The sequence below is a fragment of the Symphalangus syndactylus genome, chromosome 6 (assembly GCF_028878055.3).
Source record: "Symphalangus syndactylus isolate Jambi chromosome 6, NHGRI_mSymSyn1-v2.1_pri, whole genome shotgun sequence".
NCBI lineage: Eukaryota > Metazoa > Chordata > Mammalia > Primates > Hylobatidae > Symphalangus > Symphalangus syndactylus.
In genome coordinates, this window is record NC_072428.2 from 54506169 (window position 1) to 54516553 (window position 10385).

Consider the following 10385-nt stretch of genomic DNA (forward strand, 5'->3'; position numbering starts at 1 on the left):
GGCCCAGCCCTACAGGAGATGCCTTGGGATTCTAGGACCTCACAGTCTCCACTCCTTGAAATTGTAGTAGCCCTGCCCACCTGCCTCTGAGGGCAGGTGGTAAGAACAGGGACAGAGAAGCGGAGACCCCTGTGCAGCCAAAGCCCTGGCTTCTCGTGGCCTCCTTGGATCCCTAGCTGGGGCGGGGGCAGGTGGAGGGGGTTGTGGTGGTGAGACTCCAAATGGAAAATATCCTGGCCAGGCACGGTGGCTCATGCCTGTAATCCCAGCACTTTGGGAGGCTGAGGTAGGTGGATCGCTTGAGGTCAGGAGTTTGAGACCAGCCTGGCCAGCATGGCAAAACCCCGTTTCTACTAAAAACACAAAAGTTAGCCAGGTGTGATGGTGTATGCCTGTAATCCCAGCTACTTGGGAGGCTGAGGCAGGAGAATCGCCTGAACCTGGGAGAGGCTGCAGTGAGCCGAGACTGCACCACTGCACTCCAGCCTGGGTGACAGCAAGTGAGACTCTGTCTCAAAACAACAAAAAACACAAATGGAAAGTATCCTCAGGCAGAGACCGGATGTTTGCCCTGCAGCCTCCACCCACCCTCTGTGGAGTCAGGGCCTGCTCCACCCAGTTCAGTAACACTTCCTCTGTGGGTGTGGCTGTGGAGGGTGGAAGGAGCCTGACTTGTTCTCACAAGGTCTGGGACTTTGCGGGAGGTGGGTCTTCCTTCCATTTGTAAAATGGAATAAAATAAAGTCGACAGCATCTAAGAGTCTCATGTTCCTCTGGAACTGCAGGAGATGCAGGGCACACAGGAGCACTCGTGCAGATAAACAGGCCTGCGGCCGGGATGGGGGGTTGGGATGGCAGGCACTAGAGTACCAGATTCTGAGTAGGAGCTCAAGTGGCCTGGCAAAGGAAGGGGAGGCACTGCTGTCTCTCAGGTGGCCCCTGCACTCCCCATGTTAGTACAGGGCCTGGGTCTGGAGAGAAATGGACCAGATGACCTAGACGGGCTTCAGATTGGATGCTGGAGGTGGAAGGTGGATCACACCCATTTTCAAAGTCAGGTGGTTCCTCCCCTGCCCACCAGGTACCAAAAAGGCCATTGGACCAAGGCCTCTGGTAACAGCTACAAGAGAGGGAGGAGACACCAAGGTTGAGCTTGCTTTATGGGTGACAAGTGGGCTAGGCTGGGCTGCGGGGGGCAGGACGAAGATTCTGGCTTTCCAAGGGACGGGAGGCTTGGGATCCTGGCTGGTACGAGGCCTCCCACACTGTCAAATGTCAACTCCACCAGCACTGAGAGACAATGAGTAGATGAGAATGTAGAGAGAGGGAAGGTGGTGGGTAAAGGAGCGGAAGGAAGAGGTGGGGAAGGAGGGAAGGAGGGAAGGGAAAGAAGGAAGAAAAGGAAAGCATGGCCTGGCTAGAGACAAAGCCAGAGGTGATCAGGTCAGCAGCACGAGAGGCTCAGAAGGGAGCCTCTGGGGAAGTGCAGGCAGCCATGAGGGCCCGTTTCAGCTGCTCATAGGTGACGAACATCACCACGTTCCAGGAACCCAAGCGGAGAAAGGAGGGCATGAACCTGGAGGAGAAAAAACATAGGTCATGGGGGCACCTCCACCTCCCACTTCCCTCACTGGGCCTGGTATTCAATCCAACCCAGTTGCTCTGTCCCAAAGGAGGCTGGGAGGACTCAATGAACTAAGCTCACAGCTGCTCGGATATAAGCATAAATTCCCTTTGAGTCTCCACTTAACACCTAATAAATAGTGATGGTAGCAATTCTGGGAGGAAGGAATTAAGGGGATAGGTGAATGCTGGTGAAATGCCAGGACCAGGATCAGAAATAGCCTGACACTTGGCTGCTACTCACTTCCAGGTGGTTCGCTCCCACCCACGATAGACATGCATAGCCAAGAGGCCTGAACTGGGTGGGGAGGACCAGAGGCTCACCCTTTGTAGAAGGCTCGGGGCCCCTCCTTCTGGAGCATGGTAAGGGCACAGTGGCCAGCGCTGCTGTACTGGCCCAGGGCAGAGTTCATGTATCTGGTCTTGACCACGTCTACAGGGGAGGCGATGACAGTGGTGCAGAAGCCTGCCCCAAAGGCGGAAGTGAAGTGGCAAGGGAGGTCATCTGCCAAGGAGGAGCAGGCAAGGCAGTCAAGATCTTCACCCATCATTCCTCCAGAAGGAAGGAGAATTACTTAAGTAGCTAAGAGTTTTCATGATTTTAAAGAGACAGAGAGGCTGGGCACAATGGCTCATGCCTGTAATCCAGGACTTTTGGAGGCCAAGGTGGGTGGATCACTTGAGCCCAGGAGTTCAAGACCAGACTGGGCAACATGGCAAAAACCCTGTCTCTACAAAATACAAAAATTAGCCAGGCACAGTGTGCATGCCTGTAGTCAGTCCCAGCTACTCAGGAGGCTGAGGTGTGAGGATTGCTTGAGTCAGGGAGGTCAAGGCTGCAATGAGCCATTAATCACCCCACCGCACTCCAGCCTGGGCAACAGAGCAAGACCCTGTCTCAAAAAAACAAACAAGAGGATGGGGCGTGGAGGTTCACACCTATAATCCCAGCACATTGGGAGGCCAAGGTGGGCAGATCACTTGAGGCCAGGAGTTCGAGACCAGCCTGGCTAACATGGTGAAACTCCATCTCTACTAAAAATACAAAAATTAGCCAGTGTGCTGGTGCACACCTGTAATCCCAGCTACTCAGGAGGCTGAGGCACAAGAATCGCTTGAACCTGGGAAGGGAAGGTTGCAGTGAGCTGAGATTACACGGGTGACAGAGTGAGACTCTATCTCAAAAAACCAGAAAACAAAAAACAAAAAAACAAAAACAAGAGACAGGGACTCCAGCTGAGACCTCTTCTGAGGACCTGAAAGAGTCATTTTGCCAATCTAGCCTCAGTTCCTCAATGTGGAAAGTGGGAGCTTCATCCCAGTTGGCTTCAATATGGCAAGTAAGAGATATAATCTTACTCTCCCTGCAAAGGGCAAATAGGATGAAAAAATGTGGTCTTCTGGTGTCAACTAGACCCCCGCACCTGCTCATGGCATGGGGGAAGGGTGAGACCCAGCACCATCTACCTCATGACTCACCTGTCATGAGGTTGGCTTTCAGGAGGGCATCCTTGATGAGGTCATAGGTCACCAGCTCAGCACAGTTGACAATGGCATTACGAGCAACATTGGGAGAGGTCCCTGTAGGAGGAGGGAGATCCTGGGTGAGACCAGAGTATTGGGGAGGAGGAAAAGGGGAAGGGAAAACAACTGGTACACACCTTTCCAGAGGCCCCGGAACCCTTCCTCTTGGGCAATGGTCTTGTAGGCATTGACGGTGCTTTGGTATCTCCGACCACCTCCAGCCCGGGCCTGAGCTTGGAACCGGACCTTTACCACATCCGTGGGCTGGGCCACAGCCACAGCCAGGGCACCTGTGGTGCTGCCTGCTAGGAGGCGGCTCCCAATGCTGGCATCTGTGGGCGAGCCATGGGGTCAGTGGCCAGCGGGCTTGCACTCGTTTTCTACCTCATCTCTCCTCACCAAAACCACCCTGTCACTGTCATCTCCTGCTTTTGGGAATAGAATCCAGAAGCTTTTGGCCTTCTACAAGCTCTTGCTGTAAGAACTCCTCACATCAAACAAAACATCCCTATGAATATCTACTCCCTGCTAGGGACATAGCAAGGGCTAAGACCAAAATGAAACTTGGTGCTTTCTTTCATAAAACATTTTCATTCCCTGCTCAACAGCCTTGAGAAATCACAATCATTTCCATCTGACAAATGTGAAAACCAAGGCTCAGAGAGAAGTGGCTTTCTGAGGACTAGGATTCCTAAGACTTGGGATCTCAGGTCAGCTTTACTTCTTCCTGCCATGTGATCTTGGGAAAGACAACCTTTTGTTTGGGGCTCTGTTTCTTCATGTGTAAAATGGAGGGTTGGCATGGCATACTAACGAGGTGAAAGGGAAGAATGCTGGCCTTGGAGACGAGTGTCCTGGCTCTCTACTGTGTGCCCTCGGCCAAGTCCCCCCCTCCCCACTGCCTTCCCCCCTCAGTCTCTTCTTCTATAACACTGGGATGATACTACCTACTCCCAAGGTGGTGTTGAAGACTGTGATGGGATGACGCCCTGCTCAGAGCCTGGTATAGCCCAGGTGCTCAGGAACTATGTGGAGGACCAGGGCCCCTTCCGGTTCTCTGTTTGCCTGATCTTCCTAGGGATCGTGGGGCCTAAAAAACTATATGACTGAATGAACTAAGATCAATCATCACTGAAAAAAAAGGGCCAAGGGGCCTACAGCCTTGCTCCATACTCACGCTCAGAGCCCTTGGTGTAGAACTGTTTGACAGAATCATACAGGCCGATGCGGACGGAGGCAAAGCTCATTTGGCGCTGCAGGCCGGCAACCAGCCCATTGTAGAGGCTTCGGGGGCCCTCGGTACGCACCATGGTCAGAATGGTGCCCAACACACCGCGGTACTGGGCGCTGGCTGTAGCGCGCACTGGCCCCTGCCTTTCTCCTTGGATCTGCAAGGCCAAGACAGGGTAGCTACAGGGATAAGCATGTTGCCCTTCCCACCTCCAGTCATCCCGATGCTCCAAACACTGGCCCTTGAGGGGTCTGTGTCTTTGGGGAGGGAACAGAGTAGACACCATCAAGACCCCCAGGCTTTATCCCCTCACCTGTAACCGGACTTTAGCAGTATCCAGAGGAAAGGTGATGAGATCTGCGATGCAGGCAGCTGTGCCAGCCCCAAGAAACTTCACAGTGGCAGTAGGGGGCACATCTGTGGCCTTGAACCCAACCATGATGCTGATTTCCTGCTACCTCCCAGGAGATGGAGAAAAACTGGAGACGGGGGCACCTTTAATCAGCGACAAGATGAGATAGAGGAACTCTGCCGGAATCTAAGCCAAGAGGAGAAAAGCCCCATTAGCCACAATGTCCCCAGGCCCTTCCTGCTCACCATACCCAAACCCAGCTTCCCTAATAGCACCAAGTCCCTCAGCAAGACTCCAAGTGGCCTCATGAGGGAAAACAGATGTGAGCTCGAGAGGCACTCAGTTAGGTGCTGGTGAAGCAATTCCTGCGCAAGCAGTCAATACTTCATGAAGGGCTCCCTCCCTTTCACTGCAGGGAGAGTCTGGATCAGAGCTCTCCTAGCGCTGCCTCATAAGCAGCCACTGGACCAGCCCTTTTGTCTGCTGGATGCAGAGAGTTCACTGATGATGCCCACATTCCTGCTTCTGTGGTTCATCTGGAGAGCTGACAGAAGTGGAGAAAAGTTTCACCCAGACTAAGACCTGACAGGCACAGACCCACAGGCTTATGTTCTGGATGTCTAAGCAGGAATGGTTTCCACAGGTCTGGAACTTAAGTCAAGAAGAAAAGGTACTAGATGACTAATTCAATCCCTTCCCAGCCCGTCAGTCTAACTCTCTCCTCCAGTTCCCACACAGCTTAGGATCTCTAGAGTCATTGTTTTAGCAAGACTGCTTTGCTGGGCAGTGGTTCACTGAGATGCAGGAGATAATATCTACCCTAGAGGAAGCCTACTGTTGGGCACAGGGGGTGGATGGGCAGATGATTCAAGCTGCATTTCGGGCTTACAGGACATACTCTCAAAATGCAAAGGAGGGAACAACTAATGACATTGGGAGAGAGGAAGAGTGGGTGATCAGAAAAGACTTCTTGGGCTGGGTGGGGTGGCTCACGCCTGTAAACCCAGCACTTTGGGAGGCTGAGGCGGGTGGATCACCTGAGGTCAGGAGTTTGAGACCAGCTTGGCCAACATGGCAAAACCCCATCTCCACTAAAAATACAAAAATTAGCTGGGTGTGATGGCACACGCCTGTATTCTCAGCTACTTATGAAGCTGAGGCAGGAGAATCACTTGAACCCAGGAGGTGGAGGTTGCAGTAGCTGAGATCGTGCCACTACACTCCAGCCTAGGTGACAGAGCAAGACTCTGTCTAAAAAAAAAAAAAAAAAACTAGCACTTTGGGAGGCAGAGATGGGAGGACTGCTTGAACCCAGGAGTTCAAGACCAGCCAGGGCAACATAATGAGACCCTGTCTAAAAAGTATAAATAAATTAGCTGGACATGGTGGTGCATGCCTATAGTCCCAGCTACTTGGGACAATTGCTTGAGCCCAGGAGGTTAAGGCTGCCGTGAGCTGTGATTGTGCCACTGTGCTCCAGTCTGGGTGAGAGAGTGAGACCTTGTCTCAAAAAAAAACAAAAAACAAAACAAAACAAACAAAACAAAAAAACCTAAGGACTTCTTGATAAGGTAACATTTAGCTAGGTGATTTTGGGGGCTGAGAGTAAACTCTGGGGCATTAGACTCCTCCTGGCCTACCATGTGATGCAGAGAAAACTGCTCTCCTTTTTGTTTGGGCCAGTTTCCTTTCCTCCAACTTAGGGGACCCACACTAACACCACAAGACAGGCAGGGATGAGGGGTACAGGTCAGAGCTGTGAAGAGTGATAAGGTAAACCAAAAGCCCCATTTTGTTCTGAGTTGGAACCACACCCTCCTCCACTGCCCCAGGAGGAAGTGAGCCCAGCACCCTAGTGGGGGAGGGTGATCTGCTTCTTCTCCTGAGCTTATTTCTTTGACCTCATTGGAGCAGCTGCTTTGAGCCTCGCCTGACTGCCTTTGTTGCTGGGGCTCAGGTGAAAGGGCTGGCTGGTGAAGGGAGTCAGCTGTGAACACAGAGACCCATGGAAACAAACAGCTCACCCAGCTTCCTCTTGGGCTTTTCACTCCAGGTGGCTGGGGCAAGCAGGGAAATGAAGATACTCACCATAGCAACTACACTGGGACCTACAGAACAGGGCCTGACCTTACTCCTGTTTCCCTCCAGCGTGCCCACGAGGCTCAGTGAAGACTGGTGCTCAAATGACAGAGTGGGTTGATGAAGGTGCCCTCGGACTCCCCAGGTTCCCTGCTCTGACACCCCCTTCCCCCAGGAGGTGCTCCACAACCTTCCCCACCCCAACACCCAGGGCACTGTATTAGCTCAATCCTCAGAGCAGCCCTGCAAGGTGGCTGCCCTTACTTCCATGTGAGATGAGTAAGAGTCACACTTACAGGCACCAAAGCTGGTGGTATTTGCTTTGCACTGCTGCCCAGCTCCTCAGTTCCTTCCTGCTGTTTTCTCAGCCCCAGGCACAGGCAGGGCCTTTCACAAGGAAAGTTCTCGAAGGCTGATTAAACAGTCCTGAGAAGGCTCAGGCAAATGGTATCCCTTCTCTGGGCACCAGAGATATGATGACATGAGTCTATCACATTCCTGACCTTGAGCTGGGTTGCAGGATGTTGTGAAGGCTAGAGAAGAATAAGACCCAGCTGCTGCCCAAAGACAAGTGCACAGAGGTTCAGCTGCCACATTCTGAATGTTGCCTTGGGCTTGCCAAGTCAGGTCCTTCAGAGGGTGGGTAAGGTGGCCCTACTAACAGCAATTAAAATGCAGGCCTAGAAATAGTTAATCCTATTTTACAGTCCCCAGCAAATACCAGTTTCAGAGCCGGGCTGATTACCAATCTCGGTTTCAGGGATAGTCAAAAGCTAGCATCAATATGAAGTTAGAACAACAGGTTCCTGTCCTAGCTCTTCTGCTGGCTCCCAGGATGACCTGGGGCCAATCACTGTGCCACGTGGGCCTCAGTTTTCTCCTTTATAAAATGGGGACCAAGATCCTTGGCTTGTCCGAGTCAGCTGAAGGGCCAGAATGAGAGCGGGGAGGTGTGAGAGTGCTCTGTGAACTGGAAAGAGCCACTTCACCGTCGGGGGTGGGGATGGTAATTATTTTTGTTAATGCCCTGCTGACTCCTAACCCTAGACCACAGGGTTAGGAGGCAGCAAGAGACCTCTTCCTTGGACTGGACTCTTACCTGGCTTTGTAAGGTCTCACGGTGAGGCCTCCAAGATCAAGCTTCTCTAAAGGTGTCCCATTCTTCAAAGCTGCCAGTGGCTATCATGTCCTGATCCCCTTGGTTTTCCATAGAAAATGGGTGAGAGACGAAACACCTAATGGTCATACTATGTGTCCTGTGGGTGAGCAAAGGCAGAGAGTTTAGAAAGGGCCACCTGCTCCAAGACACACAAGCCCACCCAGTCCATGCCTTGGAGGGGGATGGGGAACAGGGCCCAGGGACTGATTAAGTGCACACACTGGAAAGGTGAAAAGCAGGGCGGAAAATGAACCTAGGTACACTCCCCACCCCCACCCCACCTGCTTAATATCACAAATTGGCTCTTGTCCAGACTTCTGCTTTTGTAACACTCAGTACTCTAGATAAGCACCCCCTAGCACAGTCATCAGACTTTGGTGAGTGGGAGAGTTGTGAGGAGGTCACGATGGGACAGAGACTTTCCGGGAATTGGCTAGGGCCCAGGCCGGGCTGTGAGGAGGTTGGAAGGGCTGGGAGCCGGCCCTGCAGAGGCCAGATCCAGCAGCTCAAAGCCCACTAGAAAAAGCCCCCAAGCCCTGGGAAAGGAGGTGCAGGAACACTGCCTGGAGCCGCCTGGTGAGGGAGAAGTCATTGTGGTCATCAGTGACGGTCCCCATCCAAGGCAGGGCTGGGCATCGTGGTGGAAAGGAGGGAGTGAAAAGGTGGAGGCTCAAACGACAGCCAACTGAACGGGAGAGGGAAAGAACAAAAGGGAGTAAGAAAAAGAGTGAGAGAAGAGAAATAATGAACCAAGGACAGAAAGGATAACTACAGGCCGGGCGCGGTGGCTCATGCCTAAAATTTTAGGACTTTGTGAGGCCGAGGCGGGCGGATCTCTTGAAACCCCGTCTCTACAAAACACAAAAATTAGCTAGGCGTGGTGGCAGGCGCCTGTAATCCCAGCTACTCGGCAGGCGGATCGCTTGAACCTGGGAGGTGGAGGCTGCAGTGAGCCGAGATCGCGCCACTGCATTCCAGCCTGGGAGACACAGCGAGAGCCTGTCTCAAACAAACAAAAAAAAAACAAAAAATAAAACCGAAATAAAGAAAAGAGTATAAACTTGGGTGGGAGAGAAGGTAAATGGAAGAGCGCGCAGCGCACGCAGAACAAGTGTTGAGGGGCGCAGAGGGCGCAGGGCTGGGGCCAGGCTCACCGAGCCGCAGGGAGAACACGGGAGTGCGTGCGGCTGTGTCTGTCGGTTGGCTGAGGGCGCGTCGGGCGAGCAGGACGAGCCTGGACTGTAGATCCCAAGGCGCGCGCAGCGGGTCTTCGCAGTGTGGCTGGGCGCAGGCGGCGACGCAGCTTAAGCCACGGGGGCGGGGCCTGCGGGGCGGGGCGGGGCCTGCCAGCTCCTACTTGGGTGAGGAGACCCTGGAGCCGCCGCCTTTCTGCTGGGACCGCCCCGCCTAGGGTTCTCTCCGTGACTTTCTCCACTCCCATTTCCCATCAACGCGTTTACTCCTTCGTTCCCCAAGATGGTCACTCCCTTGCCACTCTCCGCCTCTGCCTCACACTCTCTCAGGCCGCCAACCTCTTTGTGAGGATGGCAAGACTGACCGCCAGAAACGAGTCCTGTCCAGTCACACACCTCTTGCCTCCCAGCCAGGACGGTTTCTAACAGCGTCCAGCGGGGTCGGGTCTAACTGCACTTCCTCTTATGGGCCCAGTCCCCCACGCTGGGCAATCTACCCACCCTCCTGCGAGCGAGCGCGCGGCTGGCTCCTGCAGGGCGGGGCGGGGCCTCGCGACCGGCCTCGCTGTCGATTGGTTACAGCCGCCGCGTTGTCGGGGGAAGGAATGAATCAGAACTGCAGCAACAGGTGGCCCGGCAACCGACAACGGCCGTTGGGCTCGGCTGGGGTTCGCGCCTTCTCCCGCGGTGGAGCGGCCTGGCCCTTAGGGACCAGGGACACTAAAGGCCCCGGAGGGGCGGGAGCACCCACCGTGAGCTCATGCTCCTATACACAGACGAGCAAACGGGCCGGCACCCCGCACGTGACCAGGCAGAGCCGGGCCCAGGCCAGCTGCCTGTGCAGCCCTGGGATGAGAAAAGGAGTCAGGAGACGGACCGGGCCTGGTTCGCCTTTAATTGGCTGACCCGTCCTGTGGGGGTAACCCAACGGCCAACAATTAGGCCCTGTGGCCGGGACAAACACGTGCATTTGGGGAGTTGAAGAACGCTGGTATTAACCTCCATTTTACAATGAGGAAACGGAGTCCCAAAGACGTTCAGTCATCTGCCTGATAATCACACAGTGGCGAGCCCTGACTTACACCTTGGTCAGGCCGGCGCAATATTTGTTTTCACCAGCAGAAGGGACTGCCATGGAACAGCTGATGGGACCAGAGCTGGGATGGGCCTGGATAATTATAGCGGAAAGAAAAACACGCCGAGCGCATGCATGGTCCTGGCAGA

General features: G+C 53.9%; 1 protein-coding gene across 4 annotated transcripts; it reads right to left on the minus strand.

Moving 5' to 3' along the window:
* Positions 1 to 1142: 1142 nt before the first annotated feature.
* On the minus strand, positions 1143 to 9644 carry UCP2 (uncoupling protein 2). Of its 4 annotated transcripts, XM_055282905.2 has the most exons (9): positions 9558 to 9644; positions 9123 to 9292; positions 7909 to 8065; positions 4692 to 4916; positions 4325 to 4535; positions 3285 to 3479; positions 3103 to 3204; positions 1948 to 2128; positions 1143 to 1576 (listed from the first exon to the last, which is right to left on the minus strand). In XM_055282905.2, exons 4-9 carry the CDS (start codon positions 4815 to 4817, stop codon positions 1462 to 1464), a joined length of 930 nt encoding a protein of 309 aa, XP_055138880.1. In that variant the 5' UTR covers positions 4818 to 4916; positions 7909 to 8065; positions 9123 to 9292; positions 9558 to 9644; the 3' UTR covers positions 1143 to 1461. The 4 variants fall into 4 exon arrangements, with proteins under 4 accessions (XP_055138880.1, XP_063497456.1, XP_055138882.1 ...); XM_063641386.1 differs by lacking the exon at positions 9558 to 9644 and having other exon boundaries at positions 1948 to 2176; positions 9123 to 9286; XM_055282907.1 differs by lacking the exons at positions 3285 to 3479; positions 9558 to 9644 and having other exon boundaries at positions 9123 to 9286.
* Between the last annotated feature and the right edge of the window lie 741 nt (positions 9645 to 10385).

Coding starts and splice junctions, on each gene's coding strand:
- UCP2 (XM_063641386.1), bottom strand. CDS start 4,817: ATGGTTGGGTTCAAGGCCACAGATGTGCCCCCTACTGCCACTGTGAAG. Junction 4,536..4,691: donor CTGCTAAAGTCCGGTTACAG/GTGAGGGGATAA, acceptor TTGGCCTTGCAG/ATCCAAGGAGAAAGGCAGGG. Junction 3,205..3,284: donor GTTCCGGGGCCTCTGGAAAG/GTGTGTACCAGT, acceptor CTCCTCCTACAG/GGACCTCTCCCAATGTTGCT.